A 27,981-nucleotide genomic window follows, 5' to 3' on the forward strand; every position below is an offset into this window, starting at 1 on the left:
AGCAATGAGCACACATGGGAGACATATCATTTGGAGGCCACGAGAGGCATAATGAAGAGGAGAAGGGAAAAAAAACATCAATGTTCATGTGATCCTGGGTGCATGTGTATTCACATTACTGCTGTCAGATGGTCCCTTTATTAAAGGCAACATAACCAGAAGTTTTTTTGATTTTTATTTGAATAGAATGCAAAAAGAATTCTATGTTTTGATGGCACTCACCTTATCTAAGTGCTAATTAAGTTTAAGAGGCCCAAACAAATCACTCCAACATCATTAGACATTAATTAAAGCTTACGGTACTATCCACTGACAGTGATGGCTTAATAAAAGAGAGTGCACTGGCCGCTGTAAATCAAAACATTGAATATAAAAATAATGTCCATCACAGAGACAGAGCTTTATGCTGTGTCAACAAGGGGCTCTTTCCTTTTGTTTGTGCGAGGAAGAGCACTATCAGCCAATTCATATCACTCACCGATTCGACCTGGAAAGTTTCAGACCGCCAATGCTTTACTCTCAAGAGCACACTTGCTAATTGGATTCAGCCCTGCCGCACGTTATTTCAATTGCCTCCTTAAAGACGTGCTGGTGTTTCTCAAGGAGGCTGTTTATGGGGATTTTAATTCAGGACCACAATCGGTGGGGCTCTTGAAGTTGCCATTGAGCGGTCTGCCACGGCTCCGTGGAGGGAGGGCCCCGCCAAGTGCCACTTGATGACAGAGGCTGTGACCTGTACGATCGGTAACCCCATTGTTGCTTCCTGCCTCCCATACTTAGCTGCCGCTGGGACGACTGCCTCTTTTAAATGCTGTTGATCAAAGGCTTGTCTAGCATTTGGCATAAAGTTCAATAGGAAAAGGCAGGACAACAGGGCCAGAGTAATGGAAGGAGAGCCCATGTCACCACATAAAGCTTTGCATCCCACAGTTGACCCTGCTGTAGCCTATTAAGAGTGTAGACAGTGCTGTTGGTATACCTCACCAGAGTACTATCACATCTATCAGAGGCCAAATGCAATTGTGCTGCTGCATGCACATGTCTGCCTACAGTATGTGAGCAGCAGTGGACAAATGTAACTAAGTACATTTACTCAAGTACTGTAATTAAGTAAAGATTATAGTAACTTGTAGTTTACTTTTCTTTTCATGCCCCTTTCTACTTCTACTCTGCTACATGTCAGAGTACATGTATGTACATGTACAAATATTGTACTTTTTACTCCACTACAATAATCTGACAGCTTTAGTTACTAGTTACTTTACAAATTCAGATTTTTGCACACAAAATACATGTAGTTTATAAAATACTATGTTTTATTATAAATTAAACTACCTATAATATATAGGCCTACAAGTTAATTAGAAGATTAAACATTAAGTTGATTGACAGAACTGTTTTGATTGTTTCCAGTTTCTAAAACGTGAGGATTTTTCCGCATTGAGTACTTACTTTTAATACTTTAAGTACATTTTCCTGATCATATTTACATACTTTTACTTAAGTAACATTTTCAAATGTAGGACTTTTTACTTGTAACAGGGTATTTTTACAGTGTAGTATTAGTACTTTTACTTAAGTAATGGATCTGAATACTTCTTCCACCACTGGTGAGCAGCTACTGTGTAGAGTCAGGGACTTCTGTACTCAGCCACTTCAGTCCCTTTCATTCACCTAGTCAATCAATCTGTCAGTCAGCCTTTCATTCTCATTTAACCCAGCATAATATTTAGCATTGTTTCATGTACACACTCATGTGGATATGCATATGATTTAATAAGAGAGGAGAGGTTTACCAAGCAGTATGTTAGTCATTTTAAAGGTGCATGCATTTTTTTGTGCTTGAGGTTCATTAAATTAAGCACACAAATTAATAATGTAATTGTCTAGTTGCTGAGGTACTGTATGTACTTATTAGCACGCCACTTTAAGACAAGCTGTCAAACAATAAACTGTCAACCTGGCACCCAACACACAACATGTAATCTAGAAGAAGTGCTATTTTTTGCCTCTCTTTGTCATCTTTGTTATTATTCTTTGGTTATAAGTGGTGGAAGAAGTATTCAGATCCTTTTCTTCAGTAAAAAGTACTAATCACCACAATACTCCATTACAAGAAATACATTTAAAATATTACTTAAGTAAAAGTACTGAAGTATTATCAACAAAATGCAAAAAGTACAATATTTCCCTTTGGAATGTAGTATAGTAGAAGTATAAAGTAACATAAAATGGGATTATAAACGTAAAGCACCTCAAAAATTGTTCTTAAGTGCAGTATTTGAGTAAAGGTACTTGGTTGCTTTCCACCAGTGGGTGTAAAGCAAAGAAAAACTGGCCAAATTTTTCAAAAATGTCTTTTGGAAACACCATGCAGCTTTAGTGTAACTTACTGAATTAGCATGCTTACTCAAATAAACATTTTAGAAACACCCACCCCGTTGGCTGTGCTGACAGCCTGGTAGTAGATGCTGTAGCTTTTCTGAGGCAGCAGAGGGGCGTTCCAGTAGCCGTTGTAGGTCTTGTTGTCCCCCACAGTGAAGGGCTGGGGTGAGTGGATGCCGCCGGCAGGGAACTGAGCAGTAAAGTAGTACTGTGAGTTTAGGAGCGTGGCGTTCTGGAAGTGAATGGGAACTGGGTAGCAGCGCAGGATTTCTGCTGTGCCTCGTGCTCTGCGTGGACGTTCCTCCTCCACCACCACCTGGTACGCACTGCAAACACAGGACACAAACATAATTAACAGACTCCAACGGGCCAAACGGGCACTTGCAGAACACTGTTGGCAATGCAGGCACTATTTTATGAATGGCACAGAAAGGCATGTTGCAAAGCTCCAAATCTCAGAGTACACAGAGTCTCTAGAAATTATTCTTTATTTACACATGAGATGGAAGAGATTTTTGGATAGATAATTCATGTTTTATCCAGCCATTTCAGATTTCCTTATTAAAAAGTTGTAAATCAAAACAATACAGTACATGATTATGTCATGATCAAATCGTGTTCAACTCAGGATACATTATAAATACATGACAAAGAATGTGTGTAAACTCCATCGCAGCGTTTCCTTTTCAACATCTTTGTGCATAAAGTCAATATAAACTGGGATAAACTTTTACCATCTTTAAAAGCACAACTTTTTGAGACCTTTCTGTGATTTCTTTTGGTGTATACAAGTTACAAAACAGGCTGCTAGCCTAAAGCTAGAATTGATAGGCTAAAGCAGTGCAGTGCAGTTACAGGAAGAGTGACTTTGTTGACAAAAGAAAAAAAAAATGCATTGTAGAGTGGAAGAAAATGGCAATGAAGTATTCTGACATTCAATAAACAACTTATCAAATTGGTAACCTAACATATTCACTTTTTTATCTAAGTGAACAGGATAGATTAAAAAATACAGTGCAAGATAAATGAGCAGTGACACAGGACAAGGCCTGACGTTATTTACATTTTCATTATTCAACAACTGAAAAGGTTAACGGCTCTTTCCATTTCCTCGCCATCCGAGCCTTGTGTTTAGCTAGTTGAAAACTGCAGCCCTCTGTGCCTCTGACAGAGATGACATTGTCTCTGAGCTGGCCACTTAGCTTGAGGGGGAGACTGACTGTATTATAGACTTTCACGTTAGTATGCATCTTGCATTCACCTGGTAAATCTATTGAGTCGCTGAGTGACAAAGAGTCTGTTTACAGCTGCCACAGAGAATAAACAGCCATGATTGGGGACTAGTGTTCCATTTCCAAAAGAGTCTTGCAAACAACAAGTTATTATTACAGATGACAGAGCAAAGTTACACTGCTCACTGAATGAATGCATGACATTTTTTTTTTATGAATGAATGAATACTATGATGTGACATGCTCTGGTTCTCTAGTTTTGGAAAGCTGATTTCTGATTTTAGCCCATTTATTTTTTTTATAATTGGATGATTTGTTTACAAAAATGAATTAATAAATAATTTGCACATTGAACGTTTTTTTTTTTTTTTTTTTTTTTAAAGTTACCCTGTGTAGTTTTTGACCAATAGTAGCGCTATGGAGCAATTTCTAAAGAGTAGGTGTCCATTGTGTTTGTATCATGCACATGCACCAGGACACCCATGCAAGCACGATCACGAGGGCGACACAATATTATTCCACTGATAGAGACCACCAAGAGCTGGTGGCAGCAAGGTTTTGCAAATGTCTGCAAATGAGGAAGGAAATTCATTTAACATATTTGTTAGCCCTCAAGGATACACAACGGGCTATTTACACCTGGTATTACCATCTGTATCTGGATAATGACATCCGATCTGTGCATTCACACCTGGTATTCATACGATTTCCTGTTATTTAGATTGTGCCAGCATTGTGATCAGATCTCAACATGCAAAGTAGTTAGGTGGGGCTGAAGTCTGTAAGATAAGACTTATATCTGCTACTACAAGTAGCTTTTGCTGGGTTTGCTTCAGCCAGAAGAAAGAGGTGGAGTTAGGTGACCTTTCAACTTGCTAGGCTGCTCTTTTCTTAAGAATGCGGTCACACTGTGTGGCTTGCATTTACACCTGGCTGAGATCCAATCACAAGGCAAGGCAGACCTCCATCCTTCAGGTGTGGTCTGCCTGATGCAATCCCATTCCGATCCCAATGCATTCTGCATGCAGTTACACCTGGCATTAACATGTGCTTTTTCCTTCTTTGTTGGAGGTAGCCTGAGACCCAACATTTTCATTGGCAACGACTGCTTCTGTAACTGTTGTACATTTGACAATAATAAACTTGAAAAGCTGTGCTGATCACAGCTTAGATCTATTATAATTGAAAATAAATGCACTTGTACATTGCGAAGTCTATTTTGCAAACAACCATTTCAATCATTGTGAAGCATGCCATATAAAATACTGGCACGATGTATAGCTTCAATGACCCTGAACATTTTTTCTTTGGCCCACATTATTAGAACATCAAGTACAAACAAATCTGCACTGTAGTGTATGTACTCTTAAGCTGTACAGTTGTAGTACAAACAGCCCTGGTGATGATCAATTATTCCCCGTGGTTGGTACTGGATGATTAAGTGTCCCCTTGTGTGTACGGTATGGGCTCTTTAACCCTATAGTTTATCATAAGGTGCTTGCAGTGTCATTAGAAAACCCCCCTTTGCTCTTGGTGGGTGTGTCCCAATTCCTCAGAGCTCTTCTATTTAGTGCTGGGTTGGGAAGTGATGAAATATTTAATCCTGCTGAGAGTCTGCAGGAGAAATCAGCCTTTAATTACTGTCCCCCATTGAGAGCAGAGGTCATAGGGCTGGTGCAGACGGTACATGATGGGAGCCCCTTAAGTAGCTGCAGAGCACCAGAGAAATGAGTGATGAGGCTGCATGGAGGCCTCAGCCAAAACACCGTAGATCTGATGTAAGCTATAGGACTATAGAGACTATTCAGAATGATATCTGCTGTCAATCATAGTGCAGTAACCATCGGGTTTAATGCATTTTCAGCACATATCCTAAGAAAGGCTTTCTATGTCTATATTGTTATTTTAGAATTCAGCAATGCTTTGTACAAATTACGGCCACAATAACTATGTTTTTGTTTTGCTTCCGCAATGAACACTTACTCATAGCTTGCCCATATTGGTATTTTAAATTCCAAATCAATCTGCAGATAGTGAAATAAAAACAAAAGCTGGCTCCCCCCAGGTGGCTCCTTATGATATGATGATGTGGCTGTGCCATGACTTAATGATAGACACAGTGTGAATGGTGCTGCCTTTCCTCAGGCAAAATACTAAGTGCCACAGGCGATGAGGCTCCAAGGGTAAGAACTCTTGTAATGTGGAAATCTAAACCACTTCTTCTCTTCCACAGAACATCCACTGCAGCAAGAAAACTAAAAACTAGCTCACAATAAATTTGCAATTTAATAAAAATGTTTTGTTCATCTTTGTAAGTGATAGCGACAAAAATACCCACTTTACTGGTTTCACTTAAAGCATATTGCAGGGGTAATATACTGTACTATTTTCACCTCAACTGCTTAGAGTTTAATGTTGGCGATATGAAAATGCAATGATTCCACTTTTTTTCTGTTAATTACTGCTGTCATGTTAATGTGCCTTTGAGCAGCTGACACCTTGTCACCTCATGCTGAGTTCACAATTTACATTATGAGTCATTTTGACAGACCAGAGTCATTTAGTCATTTTCTTGATTTAGTATGACATGAATGAGCAACGAAAAAAACAACAAACAACAAATGAACAACTACGGCTTGATAGCAAGAACAAAACATCCTTTATAGATGATATTTCATTTGATCTGATGTCAATATTGATGATTATCCAGTGACAGAAGACGTTTTTAAATCATTTACTCAAAGTAGCAATACCACAGTGTATAAATACTCCATTATAGTTATTATATATAGTTAAAGTCTTGATTTTGTATTTTTACTTATAGGTAACATATTGAATGCATTAGCAACAAAATGTACTTAAAGAATCAAAAGTACATGTAGTCATTATACAGAATGACCCCTGTCAGTGTTGCAGTATTATATTATTATTATGATTGTTGCAAAATGATGTAAGTCGTACTTTAAGGTTGTAGTTGTAACTAATTTTATCCGCCTATCTCAAACAATCAATCATATTTTATAAACTGATCATATTAAATGCATATAAAATCGTAATATTAAAGGAACACCATGTCCTATTAAAATGTAGTGGAGTAGAAGCACTAAGTAGCATAAAATGTATGTAGTCAAAGTACAAGTACCTTAAAAATTGCAAGACAGTATTTGATTAAAATGTACTTAGCACTGAGTTTCTTTATGTTTCCATAAATGTACCCGATAAAACCTGTTCTATTAGCAATGCTGTTAAACCAATCCACAATGTTGCTAGGCAAGTGATGAACATGTTCAGCTAAATGTTAGGTACTAGTCCCGGTGACAGCCAACTACACCTTCACAAACGTACAGATCACAGATTGAAAGGGGAAACCCACAGCTCACACCACATGCTTCGTTAAAAAGTGCGTAATTATACTTGATTCCAAAACTGCTGAAAACTTCTTTCCCTGAGCAGAAGATGGAAAGACAAGGAGAGGAAAGAAGAATGAAAGCAGAAGGTGTACGAGCAGAATGGTATAAGCTTTTGAAAGTGGTCTGCCAAAGGGGCTGGCAGGGCAGACCTGTATTCCTGCAGTAGCGCTGCAACCTGAGCTGACACCAATTAGGCCTCCTCCAGCCTTGCTGCCCGATAGATTTCAGCTCTGCTGCCATGTGACGCCAACCAATTATGGCGGATTGACTCAGAATCGACTGGATTGTGACCTGAAACTCAGATTTATTTTTCATGTGGGCTGATGGGGGAGAACTCTGGGCTGTTTGAGCAGATGAGGATAGGGGCATGGGGAGCATTTCAATCACTGTCTCTCTCTAATGCTAATCGGTTGGCTCTATATGCCTACATGTCTGATTTAAGAGCGGTTGTAAGTAACACACTTCTCCTGACCCAGCATCCTTCCTCCATGAGTCTGTCTTCTTACTCTTTATATGTCCCTGGTGTCCTTAAAGCTATAAAGCAAACACATTAGAAGGTGCCATAAATTACATTTGCCATTAAATCGTAAAAAGCATTGACTTGTGTCACGTTTAGGAACAGCTATTAGCGTTTGCTATGCCGTGATCAAAGAAAGTTAGTGCTTATTTTAGGACTGTAGAAAATCACTTAACTGATTTCAGGCCATGGCTGAGCACAGATAATCTGATGCTACAGGGTAGAAACTACACTAAAACTCATATTTCCTCAATATGCTACTTACAACGCCAGAAACTGCTGTATTTTATAGCTTTTTCTGTTTACCTACATGTGTCTGTGAGCTTGCTTAAGGCAAAAGTTATGGCAGGAAAAGAGAGAAGGGCTGATTTAATGGTGTGAATGATAAGGAAAGCATCTCAAATCATTTATTTCTGCAGAAGCATGTGAACATTTATTTTGATGCTACGTAGTGAGGAGGAGTATTGTAGCCCTGACGAGGGGCCATTGCAAACATTAGTTTAACACGACATGACTGATAGACAGTTCACTAATCCTCTTAAAGGAACAGTGTCCCCTCTGGTAAAAATTGTTCCCGGCTACGCGTTGTTGTCCCCAGAGATTAGAAGCCAAATCCAAGTTGGAAATGTTATACTGATTAGCAATTACACAAATATGAAAAATTGACTGCCTCCCTCAGCAGTGACAAACGTCCGCCCAGATTCATCTAAAATATGATTTGACTTCAGCATGACTGCAGGGTGCCGGAGTGAAACGGACGTTTGTTGTCTGTTATGTCTTGATTATTTTATGAACCAGAGCTATCGTGTCATCTTCAAGTGTGTTCCCCTTCCTGTATTACAGCAAAACATCTGCTGTTTGAAACTCAAATGTCTGGAGCTCTATTACCTCCCAAAACCAATCAGTGTGCAAGATTGCGTTATCAAATCAGGCTTCATGCTGCTCTGCTCTGCAGTACTGCAGATCAGTGTTACCCTTGTCAAATCCCTATTTCATATGGGCTTTAAAAACGGATTTCATAAAGTGTTCAATTTCAAAATGAGCCACCCACCACTTTAGAAATGTGATGGCTACTCTTGCAAGTTGCAACATGAGCAGTAGCTCACACTTACATTTAACTTTGGTGTGAAATTTAAGTCCTTCATTGACAAAATGGTAACTCTTCAATAGACTGACTGGATCAGCTATGTTTCCAAGATTTTGCACTTCAGGGACTCTTTCCAGTAGCCCAGGTCATTGAACAATTTGGAAAACATCTCTTTATATGTAGCTCAGCTGAAAATGGCACTTAGTCATGTATCTCAAACCTACGGAAGAGGATTAGGGCCACATGTGAAAAAATGTATTTAAGTTCTGAGTTTAAAGTCAGAATTATGAAAATAAAGTTAGAATTCTGACTTTTTTCTCAGAATTCTGACTTTATTTTCATAATTCTGACTTTATTTTGAACTCAAAACATTTTTTCACATGTGGCCCTAATCCTCTTCTGTACAAACCTCAAATCCAGAAGAGATGTTGTGTTTTGATCTTGGGAAATTCAGATGACAGAGAAACAACACTGCCACTCACAGATACATAATTTGTCTATTTATCTGTGAGCGCGAGTGTTTTGTTTCTTTGATCCTTGCCACTACCGTGCACCCGATACACTAGATATGGAGCTGTGTGCGCTGCTACTTTGCATTATAAATTCAGATGACTAAATTTATCAATATGGGCCAGAGAGCAGATCCCAACAGACCGTCTAACTCAACTCCTCTGAATGTAAGCTACTTTAGAGTCACCTGAAATTCTCAAAGGCATCGTGTGTCACTTGAGGTGGAGGTAAAAAACACCTTCAAAAGCCTGCAAGGTATCATATCTTAGGCCTGCATCATAATCTCTTCTGTTTGCTGCCCTCCACCACCTCCTTTTTTTTTTGCAATTCATATTTTGCGTCAGGCGCACACATGAAGGCAGTATACTGGCCTTTATGTCCTGCGAGATTTAAGAGAAAGGAGGAGGTGAGGGTAAGAAATGTGTACCTGAAAATCCCCAAAGTTTCGACGTGGAAATGCTGTGATCAAAGGATGCCTCAATTAGTTTTGAGTTGTAGTTGTGCCATGTTCTGAACTCTGACGAATGGTGGTACATTTTTTTAATGGATTATCTTGAGAGACTCATTAAATATATATAATCCTTCAAACTAAATGTATGTATCAAAACACATTATTTTCTCTTTCTCTAATAATAAACTAGCGCTGTCACTGAGTTTATTCCCATCTAAAACGGATTAGATGTCAATCCTCATGTTTAGGATTATGTTAAAGCACTAGTGCACAGTAATGCCTCAGCTCCATCAAACAGAATGAGGTGCGTCTCAAACCTCAGGTTATATCTCCGAAGAAAGCTTTCTTTCATCTGGTTGCGAGGTGAGCATGCCTATGGTAAACAAAAGAGGAGCCCAGTATGGTAATTAATGAAAGCTCCAATTCACCACACTCCTGTTAATTATAATTAGGGGAGTGTAATTAGCCCACTGAAAGAAAGGCAGCCTGAGTAAGGCCTTCTGAATTGTACCTGCGAGAAGATTAAAAAGCGATCACTCTGGCTTTCTTGCTGAGGCCTCACCATTTGGCGCCGGGCATTAATCTGGGCAGCTGCACATACAGTAAACGTGAGCTGACAAGCCTGACTAAAGATCTCCAGGCTGTAATCTTTAAAGGACTCAGATGAGTTGATAGTGTAAAATTGAGTTTTACAGTGAGCATAAGGGTTTATCACTTCCTCATATGAAGGAGTTAACCCATTTTTCTTTAATATTGGCATGGGCAATTCACTCCGCTTACTACCAGCAGGAAGGATGTAGAATGTCCTTCGATAAACTGTAGATCAAGTTGACGGTTCTATTACCTTTGTTACCTTTAACTAAGCAGCTACTCTAAAAAATTCAAACTTTTGCCAACCAACAGGGGCTGCTCTTATGGACATGATCCATCACTGGCTTTCTTCTGTTGATTGTTTTTGATGGGGCACCCTGGCGAAGCCAGGAGCACCTTAGCTGGCGTTTGCTCGTTAAATGTTTTTTACTCTGTATAACCCAACCAATGGCAGCAATTTAAAGAAATAGTTGTGTATGCATATTTGCTTTTTTGAGAGAGATATGTAGAGCAATACCACACTGATATACGTCAAATACGAATCAGTTTACCAGCATCCCTAAAGCTCACTAATTAACACATCTCTGCGCTGTTAGGTTTTTAACCTTTGGATGGAGCCAGGCTAGCTGATTCCTTCCAGGGCTAAGCTAAGCTAATTGTCTACGTAACATCATATTTAAAAAGGACAGAAAGAAATTATTATATTTCAAAATGATTCCTTTGTGTAGAGAGTTACTGTGTACTCCAAGTTTAGAAGACATCATTAGGCAAAAACAAATGAGTAAAAAATATAGTTTATATTAAATGGTCAAGCAAATTTTTATCCCACCTTATTCCTAATATAATAAGGTAAGGAAATTCCCAAAATTTCCCTCCAGGGATTTATAAAGGCTAATCTTATTTGAACTTGCTTCAACGTTAATGTGACATTTATGCTTGTAACACATATTATGAAAATGTTGTCATTTATTAATGATGAACACACACACACACACACACACACACACACACACACACACACACACACACACACACACGAGAACTAATAAAAACAGATGCAAGCAAAAGACTTTGGTACTCAAGGAAGCGACCTGAACAAAAAGAAAGAAATTCAGTGAAGGCTGCCCACTTAAAAACTGTTAATGCTGTAATAACTGAAGAGTGGTATACGCTAAAGAACTAATACTGACTAACAAAAAGATGATCAAGCAAGCAGTATTCCTGCCAGAAGCCCACAATGGCCTTGAGTAAACCAAAATGTTGACTTTTGTCCAACAGCCTGGCATTTACGGTACACAGTACAGCTGTACTGCTTCCCCCATAATGGCTAACAAAGACAGCATCAAGCAGGCAGAATTCCTCTGTTCCCCAGAAGCCTGTGGCGGCTCGGGGTGCCCGGTACATGAAAGACAAAGGAAAGAGATCCTAAAGCTAGCCTTGGATGCATCGGGTTTTGTTCTTATCTTCAAAGGCTGTGCTTCTTTTTCACAGGATCAAAATCCACAAACAAATAAAGTTCAGAAAATTAGACGCGTATAGTAAGCTACTGAATTCCCCGGCAACTTTCCTTCATGGTGGGGTATTGATAAACACAAGCTCTTTGATCATTTTATGTTGCTGATGGAGGTTCTTGGTGTTTTAACATGCTGTTTTGTTGTTTTTACCCTGTGCTGTGTGTGTGTGTGTGTGTGTGTGTGTGTGTGTGTGTGTGTGTGTGAGAGAGTCCTTATTGTGAAAGCCTACCTCACAGGTGCACCTCTGCTTTGGGCAGGTTTAAGCAGGACAGTGACTGTGCTGTCTGTCTGGTTCAAAGAGGTCTCCTGGTCATACGCCGGCATGGAAGGAGCTGAGGAGAAAACAAATCGGAGGGGTTTTACTACACTGCAAAGCAAAGTTCAAAACAGCATATTTTCTCACGTTTACAATGAGCACTTAATGCCTTTAGCCTTTATAGCGCCATCATTTAATCATTAAGTCTAGCAATAACAGAAGAGGGAAACATTTGCTGCTGTCACAAAAGTATTCACAAAGTATTCTTCAAAATAGCGCACATGTATCACAATAAAAAACACTGTCAAAAGTAAGAATTGCCAACTAGTCTCATGGTCATTATCTAAATCAATCCCAGTTTTCATTAAGTAAGACCAGCCAGGGTTTATGGAAACTAGAAGCACAATTTGTCTTTGAACAATCAGGCAATTGTGCTAAATCTAATGCAATTGCAAGACTAAATAGCACTGAAATTAATTTAACAAAACACCTAGCTGGTTCAGTGATAAAGGACCACATTACATTGTTACTTATTACACAGCTACTTCAAAAATAAATCAATAATTTGACACAAAATATTGATTTAAAAATGTTCCATGATCAGGACTGCGCCCATAGAAGCAGCTTGTTATTCAGAAATAACAGACCACAGAATGCCGTAATTGATGAATCAGAATTAAGTATTCAACAAAGCCGTGTAACAAATATATAGTGGATGATATTAGTGAAATTGTTTTCGTTAATTTATTACGTTGGACACCAGATGGATACGATTTACCCTTTGAGACAAAAGAATGATATCAGTTAAGTGAAATCATTGCTAACTAATCTTTGTTTGAGTTATAATCAAGTTCCATTTTCCATTCAAACATTTGGACATAAAGAACCCCAGCGGCGGTAAATGGTACACTACTTATTCAACATCATTCACACACTGACTGGCCATGCTTTTTATACTTCTGACCTGATATCTTGGTGGTGAACTGGGTGATGATAGGGGGGCCGTAGCCCTTGGCTGTGCTGGCGCGCAGGGTGAAGGAGTATGTAGAGCCTGGGTAGAGGCCTGTGAACATGTGGGTGGTCTCGTTGCCCAACTTCACCACCTTCCCACTCTGGTTGGAGAGGTCTAGCTCAGGGTCAAATGAGCTCACAGCCTTGTAGGAGATCTAGGAAGGAAGGAAATTAATATTCCAATACTGGCCTCTGGTACTCGGCACTCAGCTCTCCTCAGCTGAGGAGGATATGTATTCATACATTGAAATGTTTTATGTTGGAGGCATCCAATTGGCTCTGCAAGCTAAAGCATTCATTTTACTGTGCTTCCTGTGTTGAGGTTTTATATCCCACTCATGCTGCTAAGAGTTATCCTATTCTTTAATCTCTCTTTCCCCTCTGCACTACTCAGTACTACAGAAAGCTACAGAGAAATATTTTTTTAAGTCTCATATTGTACAATACTTCTTCGTGTGTACGCTTAGAAATAACCAGCTGAATTATGTATATTTGTAACTAAATGCAAAACTGATCAAATACCTGCAAAACTAATGACATTACCATCATCCTTAGCTGTTCTTCATGATTAAAACTAGCAAATGTTAGCATGCTAAGATGGTGAAAATGGTAAACACCATACCTGCTAAACCTCAGCATGTTAACATTGGGATTGTGAGCATGTTAGCATGTTGACATTAGCATTTAACTCAAAGCACCACAATGCTAAGTAGGCTACAATCTCACAAAGCTACTAGCATGGCGGTAGACTCTCAGTGTTGTTAATGGACAACACCATTTTGTACAACAATAACATGATATGATCATATTACAAGATAACGTTGAGTTATTTGACAATATATTGGAACACTGTATAATATAGTCCAAAACAACACAAATGTTTTAAAATGTTTCCTCCATCTAGTCTGTACTTCTCAGTAAAGCCAAATGCCACAGAGCAAAGTCTTAAGTTGAGAAAAGAAGCTCTTTCTTTGTGTCTGAGCTTCTGACGTTATGTCAACAAGGCATTAAGCTGGCATTTCCAATATTAGCGAGGTACAAAAGGTCTATGGAGAGGAGGTGTTAGATTGTACTGTAAAAGCAGAGCTATGTATTTTTCAACCAAAGCTGATGTAAGCTTGTGATTTCAAGGAGAGAGGAAATGCACTTAATGTATTCCTTCCATTAATAAACACAGGGAGCTCTGGAGGGAAGCATTAAGGTGAGTGTTTTTGCTAATATCCATTTTGAATAACTGTAAAGTCCCACTTTAAGAAATGCCTGTGCTCGTAAAGGAAAACCTCCATTATAATTCCAATTAAGGAACACAAAGGGAGTTAGGAGTGCTGCATAATTTGTGTCCATCAAGTTTTGAAATGCTTCAAAGCCTTCTCATTTAGTCTTTGTCTGTGGAATGAGTCTGTGATGCCAAATCCTATATCATAACATTTCAGGGAGAGGAATTTGAAATGACTTGTCAACACTGGGCACATGGACAGGTTTTTACAATTATAATGGAACTGACGGGAAAATAATGAATAATATTTGAGCAAACTAATTTGGACTTGCTTGTAACTATTACTCGATCTGATATATTAGGCTTTTCAAATCTCACTGGTTCACGTGTTTCTATCTGAGGGAGGAAAATGTTGAATTTATCAAGCATTCATAAAATATAAATGCCTGAATAATCTCCAGCACCTTTGCTCGCACAAGAATGAAGAAAGCTGAATAACTGTTAATGAAAGATGCTGTATACTCTTTCCTGTTACCTAAACTCTAATTAACATTTTATTTGCAGAAGAGTTTGAACCTTTTAGACAGACCTACAGTAAATATTAACAATCTAAATGTAAGTGATTTGAAAAGGCTGCATGTTTTATAAGTATAGTGGCTTTTAAGGGAAAACGCATGACTTACTTTTGGTTTTCTGAAAATACAATTTATCTTTTCATAATAGTTGCCATTTCCCTAAAAAGGTCATGTGATGCACAGCTTTCACTTATCACAATATATATGATAAACAAAATGCTACTCCACATTTAATTTGTATTGGTAAACATGGCTGACAAACAAGGAATAATTGGAAAATCTGCTGTATACCTCTTAAAGAGAAGCTGGCTCATGTCGGTCTGAAAGGCTGCCAATAAAATGGCATTCGCAGAGCTTGCTCAAAAAGTAATGGAGCTGAAATCTCTTTGATATCAGGCCTTGCCAGACGTACATATTTCACTTTCAGTCCTTTGATAATGTCAAATCAAAGCAAGATCTTGACTTATAAGAAACTATCTGGGGGAATACCGGCAGAATTCATTGTGGTTTACTTTCTTAGAGACAAACCGAGAGAGTCAGACTGTAGCGGTGTGAGGGACACACACCTGGAGCAAGCTTCTGGGTTGCTAGATTTTCCTCATCTGTCACCCTGTTTAGGACGGGGTGAAACAAATATTAATACTCCTTCTTACTCTTAAATTAAATCCTGTAATTCCAGGTTATGTTGAGAAATCTATCGACACTTCATGTATATTAATAGCAGGGAATACCAGGATTGTCAGTGACTTATTGTTTCTTTAACTAGACACATTACTATACTGTTGAGGCCTAGAGAGAAGTAATTGCTGCAGCATATGAATATAATAGCCTGGAGTGAGTATTTCATGAAGAGAAACACATTTGCCTCAACGTAAATGAGTGAACCTGACAAAGCGGCAATGCAAAACACGCCATTTGCTCTGAATGCTTTTTCTTGTACCATGAAATTTTTAAAAGATAAACAACTGAAACATGTTGCTCTAAAAGTGATTAGGTGTGCGGTAAACCTACCGTTTTTATAGACATTGTTTCCCCGCTGTCTGCCAGCACCTCTAAGTGCCATACAGCTGTGCACAGGACACAACACTGCACTACACACACTTGAATAATCAGGGCCTTGTCATAATTCTGAGGACTTTAGGACTTTGCTGCTTGGATTAAAATGTCTCTGTGCCGCTACGAGAGTATCTGTCATATTTCATTCACCTGATAGCATGGCAGTGGATAGAGAGACCTATACAACGACCTGATTGAATCGCTTTCACTATTCAATCTGCTCTCCTCATATGAGAAACAGCCCTTTCAATGATTGCTAACCTAGTCAAAATATCAAGCGTGAACAAACGGCAACAAGGGAGAATCAACAGAGGAGAATCAATCGGTGGGAAAAGCTGGAGGATTACTTCCCCCTTAAGCTGGTTAAGATCAATGTGTACATATATCGTCTGTGTGTGTGTGTGTGTGTGTAAATGTGTATGTGTGTGTGTGTGTGTGTGTGTGTGTGTGTGTGTGTGTGTGTGTGTGTGTGTGTGTGTGTGTACTGCGTGTGAGGAGACTGTTTCTATTATTCAAGACTCAATGCAGCTCCTGGACAAGGCTGGCAGGGGAAGTGGACCCTTATGTCAACATTTGCTTTGTGCCGAATCGTGATATGTGTTCGAGGCGTGTTTCAGGGAGTGTATTTTCTTTAGAGGTCGCTCAGGTGTTGAGGTACAGAAGATGACGGCAGGCTGCAGTTGATTCTCTATACTAAAATGATGAACAACGGTTAAACACACTTGGGGCGGTGCTTTATACAAGGAGGCACAACATTTTGAGAAAACCCTGACTTGAGAGATCCGAACAAACTGATTCAGGTTTAAGCTGTTCGACATACATAACTTAGATCTAATTAAACCCTGGTTTAAATAGTCAAGATGATTGCACTTTAATGACTTTAAAATGTAGGCCTATGACTTCATGTACAGAATATAGAGACGGTAATGGTACTGAAAGAGCCAATTGTGATAATTAGGGCTACAGAGCTACAGCCATGCTCTGTAAAGCTGTACAAAGAGCTAAATGCTAACGTCAGCATACTAACATGCTCACAATGACAATGCTAATGTTGATGTTTAGCAGGCATTTTGTTTATCATGTTCACCATCTTAGTTTAGCATGTTAGCATAGTAGCATTTGTACAGCTGAGTCTAATGGGAATGGCATTAGTATTTGGTCAAATACCAAAGTACTGGACAGTATTGGACCTGATGATGGTGATGAAGGAAAAGCAACAGGATCAACAAACGTATTACTTTTTCTTTTTTTTTTTCTTTTTTTAAACATCCTGAGGTGATCATGAATGTTGGTACCAAATTTCATTGCAATCCATTCAATCTCATTACGTGAAATACTGTAATCCTTTGTTGTGTGGACTGTCAACAAAATAGCAGGTGCACCTAGATCCCAGGTTCTAGCTCAAGAAAACAAAGTTGTTCATAAAATAAAAAAAAATCAATTTGAACATTTCTCTGGCAGCTCTGTACACTACTGCACATCACTGTTGCGGAAAAATGCAGCCTCAGAAACTCAAAGATATGCACACCATCCACAGAGAGGTGGTGGAGAAAAAAAATCTTAATATTGGAAGTCGGTTTCTACTCTAGGGTGTTCAATATCTCTAACATTTTGCTAACCCTGGCGTGTGTACCTCGAACTGAGTGATGATCCCGTAAGTGTGTGCTGGTTCTCTCCACTTCAGGATGATCTTCTCCTCATAGGCACTGCCCAGAATGGACTCCAGAGGAACAGCTCCTGGCACTGTGGGAAATTATCACAGACACATTTTTCAAAACAGGTGGCAGAGTGGGATTTTTCAAGGTAGAAATAAGTGTACAAAAAGCATACCCAGTTCCATGGATACGTATTTATGGATCCCCCCCCCCTATTTTCTGTGCATGTTTGTCAAGTTAAAATGATGTCTATAAAAGTTGGATGAAAGCATTTTCTACTTCGTAGGTTTAGTCTTTTCCATTATGTTTTACCTAGCCCAGCATCTCGTGCATAAACAATCAAAAAAGCTCTTCAAGGACCTGCAGTTCACAAATGGCCATGAGCCAAAGTCAAACACATCTTAATAGAAATTTGTGAGATTATTTGAAGTCATTGTCACTCAAAACACACTCCCTGACAAGTTTTACAGCAAAACTAAACATGTTTCGAACAGATGAAAATGTGTTGCAAACAAAGATGAACTAGTAACCCCATGGGACCCTAAACACACAGATCCACAGACACACAGAAGGCAGATAGTGAGAAACAGTTGCCACTTTCAAGTTTCCAACCACAGATATCTGAGCCAGACATGACAAGACTCTCTTTTCGTCAGCTGAGCCTGTTTGTTATCTGGCGGCCGGGGTTCCTTGAGACTTCTATAGAGTTCATTTCCTGTGTCTGCTGAGGCAATACAGAAGATCTTTCATCTTTGAAGGAGGTGAAACAACCATACGGCACAGAAACTTGCTGTTTGACTTGTGCTCTCCTTAAAAATATTTGGAGAAGCCTAAACTTGTTCTTGGTGCAAGCTGTTTATGATCAGGTGAGAATTATCCACCCATTCTAAAGATCAAAATGTCACTTTTATAATAAAGATGTTTTTTTCTGCTATTGGAGAGCAGACATGCAGGCAGGTAAAAATAAATATATTATTTATTATGTATATAATAAATAATAGTTTCAATTTAGTGTTTGAATGTTGGATTGGATGGTTGCATTTCACTTTTTTACTTATTGGCTCTCCATACTTTAAAAAGGTATCTAATCTAGGATCGGTTTAGCAAAATATTGTGTAATTCTCCTCAGACCTGATCATACTTACCATCCTCATCAGTTTGAACCTCCAGCTCTGTGCTCTCCTTGACCCCCTCTGGATTGCGTAGGACCAGTTTGACACTGAGGTTGGTGAAGGGTGTCAAGTTGTGGATGGTGTGCTGAGGATCGCGGCTCTGGGTGTCATAACACACCTCCTCGCGGGTCTCCTCTTTGCCGGCCACCCTGGACCGGTACTGGACGGTCAGGTTGTAGCTGTAGCAGCGGGTCACATTGTAGCCCAGAGGCTCCCAGCGCACGGTCACCTGTTTGGATTGGATGTCCACCACTTCTAGCCTTTGTGGGCCGTGCATGGGCTCTGGAGGGGTGGACAGAAAGAGAGAGGAGTGTGAGCATACATCAAGATAATCAATTAGGCCATATAAAATAGCAGATAGGGCAAGACAGTTTCAATAAAATCAAGGAAATTACTGAGGTCTATGCAAGGGCACAGAGAAGGGGCTGTTCCTTTAGGTCGAAGAAAAACTACCAGATTTTTTATAACACTCGAGACCTGGTCAATATTTTTTTTCATATTGAAATACTATTTCCTCTGTTTGGAATTCATATTCCAAAATAATTTTTTTTTTTTAAAGCCTATCTGCCTGAGCCACTGAGAATTGCCACACCGTTGCTAACTCGGTCTCACAGCAGCTGAACACACCAAGACACCGCAGGTCTGTTGGTGGGAAACCCTCAGCAGGAGGTGTATCATCCCTTCAGAGCGTGCCATTGCTCTGCTTCTTCTGCCTTTTCCTCTTTTTCCATCTCTCCCAGTGGCAGTCAGCTATTAGCACCACACTGATACAGAGTCAGCCAGCCTGCCAATGTAGGCAGGACACAACCCCCACTGCCATCCTATCACCTCTAATCATATATACTGTGTCTCCTTGCCTTTTCTCTTCTACTTTCTCCATTTTCTCATCTCTCTCTCTCTCTCTCTCTCTCTCTCTCCCTCTCTCCCTCGCTCTCTCTCTCCCCTTACGGGAGGAAAGCAGCCCAAGCACAAGGTAATGGGATCAATTTCCATTCCAGGTTAAATTCGCAGTCCATTTCTCTGGAACTTAACACTTTACCACCTATTAGGAAGAGCCAGGGCTCAATTTCCCCGTTCCCCAGGAGACACAGTCAAGCAATTCAGAGGCAGCCACGGCAGCCATGTTTAACATTCTGGAGGTGCATGGGGGGAGACTGGACTACAGCTCCAGCATGCTGTTCATTTCTACAGGCTGAACAAAAGGACATGACAAACAAGCAAGAACCTACGAACAACACAGTTGGCGTCCTTTGAATGTTATTCCCACTTATTTTATTTTTGACTCGTATGCCCAGTGAATACTTATAGAAAGATAATGTCTGACTAACCAAGTTTAATGAAGAATCCTTTTAAAGTGTATAATGAATGATTAACAATGACAATAAGTTTTGTGTGGTGCTGCAGAAAAGCTACAAGACAAATTAATGCTTATCAGGAAATGAAGTCATGACATGTGACATGACAAAAGCTTGTACAAGTGAGAGGATATTGCAAGAACACAAAACCATGAGTTAAAATAAAGGCACCTGCTTGAAAGATGTAACCCTTTCAAAATTTCACAAGGAGAAACAAATGGATATGAGCTCTCCTGCACTTTAATAGAGCAGATGAAATAGCATTAGAAGGGCCAGAAAGAAGTGTTGACAGATGGGGAAAGGGATATCAATGTGCAGCATTCAGTGCAAGAAGAATAGACAAAGGGCTACAAATGAAAAAGAAGTATGTCAGGAAAATGGAAAAATGTCTTTCCAAAAGGAAAACAAAAGGCAATTAGCTTCTCTTTAAGAAGGATTTGTCACTATAGGGCTACACAGAGTGCAACAAACCACTACATTCTTTGACATAACATGTGTATAGCTTTTATAACATTTTAAACAATAGCTGAAGATTATCTATCTCTATATATCTATATCTATCTATCTATCTATCTATCTCTATATATATATATATATATACACACATATACATACATACATATATATCTATATCTATATATCTATATCTATTTCTTTTTTTCTTACACTGGCTGAGAGGTGTGCATTCTAGCTTCCATACAGTAGGAGTGCTTAATATTCTGAGACACCTTACTGCAATGCTGTGGTGGACTTCTTTGAATGTCTATTATCTTTAATAAAGGATCTCCTAGCAGTACTGACTTCCAATAAAATCTGAAAATCTGAAAGATGTTAATCTTTGGATGAGACTGGTATGTTAGACATCTACCTTCAAAGGGATCAGCAGTAGAGTCAAATATTAAGTAGCAAACTACAGTAGGGGGATTAATGTAACAATTTATGATTGAAGTGAATCTGGCGCTTTAAACAAATGTAATCACACAAAAAAAAGAGATTCTAACACAGAACTAGGAAGACTTGGCAAAGGAAAACAGGCCTGTTCAAATAGGTTGCCATGTTGGGAAAGCCATCCAGAAAATAGAAGTTTAAGCCCCTTTATTTGCGGAACTATCTTTTGGCCGCACTCCGTAGGCAACGGTTACACTAAAAGCACAGAGAATTGCAGGGTGGCCAGGCACAAAAACCAAATTAAACCAGATACTTTCAAAGTGACAAATGCACAAACTGTGAATCTCAAGCAGACGTGCACGAGCGGGTGAGAGGAAGTCTCATTTCTGAAGCGTTCAAGGACAATGTCACACTTTCATCTTCGTGGAACATCATAGATAATGTCCACTGCAGCCTAATTCTGGCCAATGGAGAGATACCAACAAGAATGGAAATCACATAAAATGTAATTGTGGAGAGAAATAGCCCATGCCACATAAAGAAGAGGAAAATAACGTTAATATATGCATTTAAATTTGGCTTTTTGTCACATGGTGAGAACAATAGACATATACTAGCATGTGCACCAACAGTAAGAGTGAAGGTACATAAAGGAATATTGGCCATTTAGTAAACCGCTCTTATGACTATTCTATAGTCTCTCCCTGGAGTTTTGTTGAGAAAAGGCTAATTGTTTGTTACCCCATTGGCTCCCCGTAGTGCAAATGCCAGCTGTCTGATGCAAGCAGTAAAATGCGAGGATCTGTGGCAGACGCCCAATCACAACTTGTGCCCCATGACAGAATGACATCATCTGTTTTCATGAACAACAAGGTTACTTGTCCATTGACCAGAGCCTGGTCATGGTTGACTTTGAAAAAAGAGGGAAGACGAAAAGAAATGAACGGGTCACGCTGAATGGCTGATATCCTTTATAAATCCTTTCGTGCATAGATGGAGGCTAGGCAGCCATTTTCAATAGACCCATAAATGACAGCTGATGAGATGAGCCAATTACCCCAGTCTACTGTGACTGCTAGTTTAGTTTTGTTGACCGATCAGTAAGAAGCTCAGTATCAAAACAAGCACAAATCACAACAAGGAATAACAGGGCTATCTCTTGATATCCTTACCATATTTTTTATTTTTTTTTTTACAATTCTCACAAGCTATCACACACAGAGGGGGTGAAAATACTGAAAATATGACTCTAATATCTCTCCAGTATGGCAGATATTTCTAGTGGAACAGAGTTATAATAATGGCTATAAAAGCATCCCTTGAAGCAGGAAATTACTGAGGTCTATCTTATGCCAGGGCACACAGAATGAGTTCCAGTGAGAGCCAGATTGGTATTCCAAGCGGTGGACAAATTATCACCTGCCCCACACTCGCGATGTAATTGAATAATGTGAATTTGACATTTACATAGAACTATTAGTGATTTTTTGTCATTACAGTGTGACATTTAAATAATGTTTTAGAAATTATCAGCACATTATTGCCTCTTGTTAATTTGAATGGGCCCTGCATACAAGCTACTGCAGCTGAAGTGATAACATGATTTCCCCAAACATGAAACAAAAACAACAAATAACTGCATGTTGCAGCCGTCTGTCCTAGAAGGGGCTTCAAATGGTGCACTTAGCCCCAGGGTAGAGCAAGACATTAGTCCTGGATGAAAGAAAACAAATTGGGCATGTCCAGACCACAGCCACTTTACTGTGAGACAAGTGTGTGGTGTGTGCGTGTGTGTGTGGGGGGGGTGTGTGTGTGCGTGCGGGTGTGTGTGGTTGTGTGTGTGTGTGTGTGTGAGGGGGACAATGTTTGTTTTCTAGCATGTTCACGGTCTTATGTGAGTAATATGAGTGTCTATACGCGTGCACAGCAGCGCAGATCCAGTTCCTTAGAATCTTATTGGCTATATGTACAAAAGAATGATTTACTTATCAGATCTCCTTCAGGCCTCGCAGCGTACGAGTCATTCAGAAAGCCAGGATCTTTATCAGATCCACATTGATTAAGAGCAGAAAAGCCTGGTGCTGGCATACACTTCCATCTCCCTGCTCAGCAAACTGAACCGGGAAGTGGGGAAGAAAGGACTACTTGGGCAATGATTAGAAACCACAGTCAAGTCAATGCGACTCCTGAGCCTGGGTGCTATTTTATCAGGATGAAACGGCGCTCCGGTTGAGGAGGAAGAGGAGGGAGCTTTGCTGTTGGGAGATATAAAAAAAAATAAATAAATAAAAAAAATTTCACAGGATGACATGTCGACTGTCGGATTCCTTGCTGGAGAATGGCAGCCGGGGCTCGTCACACGCAGGTGCCTTCGTTGTAGACAGTACCAAAACAACATGACAACTGAGAAGATTAAATTCTGGTCGGAGGACAGTTTTCATGTAAACTGTTCCAGTCTAGGCAATGAGGCCTGGTATTACCGTCACTTATCTCTCCATTGCTGTGTGTTATTCACTCGGTTCTGTTGGAGCTGGGCGGCCTGGAAAGCGAGCACATTTGTTTGCCTCTTTCCATTACATCTCAGTGATAGCACTGAGGCCATTGAGGTAATGACATGGGTTTTACACTTAGGAAATCATTTTCATATCCTCGCAGAAGCGAGCCGTAATGATAGCTTTTGATAACCGACAATCAAAGCTCCATCACCCTCCTAGAGTGCTCCTCTATGCAATCCTCTGGAGGAAGAGGAAAAGAGAAGGGAGGGGGTTAAGAGGGAGAGATGGAGGGAGTCAATGTGTGGGTAGATGGGTGGGTGGGTGGGTGGGTGGATTAGAGAAAGAAAGCCAAGACAGAGGAGGGGAGGGCAGAAGTGCCAAGGTTATTGTTCATCAAATGCAACAAGTCAAACCAGGCCTTGGGGTTGACACGTGTACACGTTATAATTGATAGCACTTTAAAAGGCACTGTACATGGACCTCTTGTGTTCTAACATCACCCTCTACACCCATTACAAAGTCAGAGACAAATGCCGATATGCTCAGGACACACACACACAGAGACACTTTGCCCATACACCTTGGAGGCGTGGATAATCACAAGGATTTATTGAATGGTGGTGGTCGCTCCTCACTCTATCAAGTCCTTCTTTATAGGCCTCATGATGAATGAGACTGCCACGATGGGTGAGGATGAGGGGCGGAGGGGCCTACAACGTGCTGTATCGAATTGAAACCACAGAATGAGACCCGGCGCTGGGCCGGGCTGGGCTGCCAGCTTGTCTGATGAACCCCCCGAAGCTGTAGGGGTAGAGATGAATGGGTGAACGCCTTCCTTCTCACAGCACTGACTAAAAAGGGAGAGCAAAAGCATGAGAGGGAAAGTAAAAAAGGTCTTACCAGCACAGAAGGATGATGCATGACAAGATTCAAGTCAAGTCAAGTCAAACCAAGTCAGTGCTCGTCTTCGTTCATGATCGACTATCCGACTGTATGCTGCCCCAAAACAGCCAACAGCAGCCAACTGTGTAATTACAGTAAATACGCTTAGATCCCATTGGTAATGTTTGCTGCACTCCCTTTCTTATATTCTTTTTATTGCTTAAGATGAACTTTTTCACAAATTTGCACGAAGAAAAGTCATCACACATTAGCTACGACGTTTTTTTAAACCCTTTTTATGTGTGTGTGTGTGTGTGTAAGTATGTGCATGCACGGTGCATAAGTATATGGATTGGATCTTGTGTACGTTGATGTGCAGGTGTACGCCTGTATCTGCTTGTGCATACACAATGTTATGTACTGTACATGCACAATATACCATTAATCATCTTAAGTTTAATTACTTTAAAACTACATATGTATATGTATACATGTTTTCTTCTGTTAACATAAAAAAAAAAAGTTATTAAAAAACCCTTAACGGGTTCCTGTATGTTTATACTCAATAGACGTTGAGAATGTTTGTTATTTGAGAGAGTAGGTAGCGCAGATTGCAGTATTATATTTACGTTATAGTATATGCACGATGCATGTGTGTTTCTGTTAGACAGATTTATGACTAGGAAGAAAGGGCATTTTTTATGCAGAATGCACCAATCTGGTAGACTGGGTAAACCCAGCTTGATCTGCCGGCGATTTGATTTCGCCCTGCAGCTCAGGCTGGAAACCTGTTTATCTGTCCTGCTTTGGTTACAATTTTGCGGGGACCAATCACAAACTGGCTTATCCACCTGGCACGCTATTGACGGGTTTAACATGATGACGATAGAGAAGCGACCAAGCAGCTTCTTGTTTACATTCAACATAGCGGCCACCATGCGGCAACCACCGAAGCGCAGCAACCCGTTGATGCCGCCGTTGCTGCTACGTCATCCGGATCGTTGGTCTGATTGTTGAAGAACTATCCATTTGCGTACAAAGTCATTTAAACTATGCCCGTTGATCATGCCTCTTGTGCAGTAGAAAATACAGAGCAGACTCCCCAGACTAATGTTCAATCTTAAAAGATTGAGCTTGGTCTGGTGATAGCCAGACTACCAATCTGGTGCTAGGGGTTTAAACCCACAAAAAGTAGTAGATACTATGCCACCAACATCATGAGTCCATCCACTACAGCAGTGGTTCCCAACCTTTTTTCCTTGGCACCCCCCCCACTCATGTCTAAGAAAAACTGATAGAGATAGAGCCTTACTTTCTTTTTTGATACAGAGGAGTTATCAGCACTTTTACGTTTCTCCGCCATGTTTCGTTCATAAAATAGTGATGCTGTGGCAGCAGGCAAAAACGACAATGATAGCAGCTAGCAGCTGACCTGATGACAGCAAGGGCCACAGGTTAAGAGGTCCCGGAGGTTTGGCCTAGTAGCCTGCCTACAAGTTTAAGCATAGAACAAAAAATATAGTTTTCATACAGACTTTCGTATACATTATATATTCTAGTGTATTATCATAATTTGTTTAACATGTGCAAGTATTTTGTTTTTTACCTCAACCTCAAACCAGATGAAGACTTGCGCCCCCCCTGTGATCTTTGCCGCCCCCGAGGGGTCCCCGGACCCCAGGTTGGGAACCACTGCACTAGAGTGCCTGATACTCTATATATACACTGTATATTTGCATGGAATCAGTAATTTCATGAATTAATAATGGTTACTTACTCCCATCATGTTTTGCAACATACTGGGCAGCGCGGTAGTTTAAGCTAAAAGGGGTTCTACCGTTTATCCATAGTGACGGCAGCATTTAGTGGGATGGAGATGAAGTAAGTACTGTGCTGCAGAGCACAACAGTGAAGCACTTGAGGTGATAATACTAATGCTAATGACTTTTCTACAAGAAACAACCTCTTTTCGCTTTGTTTCAAATACCAAGTCATAAAAAGTTGCACTTGTTGATTGCAGTCTCGAGAAATTGGATTTCAAAAAACGGAAATGGAAAAAATAACAGGGTATAAAATGTCAGAGGGAAGTCTTTTCCATCACTGACCATTTAGAAGCATTAAAAGAACAAACCTAGCAGGTCTGGCTCAAGGTCAAAAGGTGAGTCCACCAACCGGATGAAAACAAATGGACAGCCAGTTGATGGGAAGAGCAGAGGCAGCATAGGTGGAACTGGTTAAATCAATCTTTCATTTCGTTTCCACCGATATGCTGTGCGGTGATTGGGGTCAGAGTGACAGGCAGGAATGACCCCCTCCTCCCACATGCCCACACACCCATCTCTACTGTCAGACCAGGCATTGTCTTTTGTGTTCAGGTTCCTGGGGAAAATGCCTGTGGTTAGGGCTTACACACAGGAACAACACAAGCCCTCATTTACAGACAGGGACGCAATCTCTACAGGAGCAGTGGGAGGTTACCAAGGTGATTCTTCAACTTCAACACTCCCCAGATGGCCCGTGTGGCATTGCCATTTGTTGCCAAAAACCTGCACGTGTCGCACTCAACTCAGGGTGTTACCCACAGTGTAAATCAAAGTGAAGCGCTTGACTTTGTGAAATGATTGCTGCATTTTCTCAGCCACCTACTTAGAAGATATATTGGATCTAAGATCTAGCTATCTAGGTGGGGGAATACAGGATATAAATCGCAGCCTTCCTGACATTCCTGTCCTTTAGTTGAGGAGGAGACGCACAAATGTTCTTGAGTTAGAGTTATACAACCAGACTGAATGAGTGCTTCCTAGATGCCTAGCAAGGGGAATGGGACATCTATAATTCAGCAAAAGGATGGAGAAAATCTGTGACAAAAATTACTGCAGATAGATCATGAATAATTAAACACGAGGAATAGAAACATTTAAAGACCTTGAGAAGCATTTCAGTTCAAATTTAAAAACAGCAGAAAAGAAGGATTTTGCCAAGCCTGACTAAACTACAGCTATTTATCATACCCTTGAGGCTTAAGAGTTGAGGATACAAACAACCTCGATGATAATTGTTTGCGAGAAGCTGAAGACACAGCTCTAGAGTAAGAAGAGAATAAGTTTACCTGGATGTCACCAGAGTATCGTTTGTGCACATCTGTTCTCAGAGTCTCAATTAATTCGTGTTTTGGGAATAGATAGATGGAGTGATGGATATGAGGGAAATAATAATGAAACAACTATAAATGCAGTGCAGCTCTCACTCTTTGTCTCTCTCCTTTCCAACAGCAGTTGTTTGAAGCCGTGTCCTTGAGAAGAATGCAATTTGCCTTTTGCAGAGCCAATATCATAGAACACAATTCACCATTCTACTTCCAACTGTCTATAATAAAAAAATTTATTGTGGTCCTCCTATAACCTTCCTGCACATCCCTACAAACTCAATCTACCCTGTTTTCTCTGACTGACAAAAGAACACAAATTCAATGGGCCTCAAACCAAGGCTTTTCATTCGCCTTGCAACAGACAATATATAAACCCTATAGGTCACATGACTGCCAGCTATTGTTGGTGACAAACCCCATCAATGTTATCTGAGATGGTGAGGTGAAGTGGCTTTCTATTCATGCCTTAAGGCAACAATAGCATTAATTAGACACATCAAACCTAGCAAACAATTTCCTTTTAAATCCACAAAGGGAAAGAAAAAGAAAGGAACCATCATAAAAGGATAGACCTT

General features: G+C 40.1%; 1 protein-coding gene across 15 annotated transcripts in view; it reads right to left on the reverse strand.

The window, feature by feature from the left end:
- Positions 1–27,981, reverse strand: part of LOC116045857 (receptor-type tyrosine-protein phosphatase mu) — a 157,913-nt gene that overhangs the window by 54,811 nt on the left and 75,121 nt on the right. For all 15 annotated transcript variants that reach the window (XM_031293787.2, XM_031293799.2, XM_031293798.2 and 12 more), the window contains exons 8-12: positions 18,612–18,920; positions 17,445–17,554; positions 12,918–13,119; positions 11,927–12,029; positions 2,438–2,711 (exon numbers count right to left, since the gene is read on the reverse strand). In XM_031293787.2, the coding sequence (XP_031149647.1) occupies positions 2,438–2,711; positions 11,927–12,029; positions 12,918–13,119; positions 17,445–17,554; positions 18,612–18,920 (998 nt within the window). The remainder of the gene's footprint in view (positions 1–2,437; positions 2,712–11,926; positions 12,030–12,917; positions 13,120–17,444; positions 17,555–18,611; positions 18,921–27,981) is intronic.

Source organism: Sander lucioperca, chromosome 9 (assembly GCF_008315115.2).
Source record: "Sander lucioperca isolate FBNREF2018 chromosome 9, SLUC_FBN_1.2, whole genome shotgun sequence".
NCBI classification, from domain to species: domain Eukaryota; kingdom Metazoa; phylum Chordata; class Actinopteri; order Perciformes; family Percidae; genus Sander; species Sander lucioperca.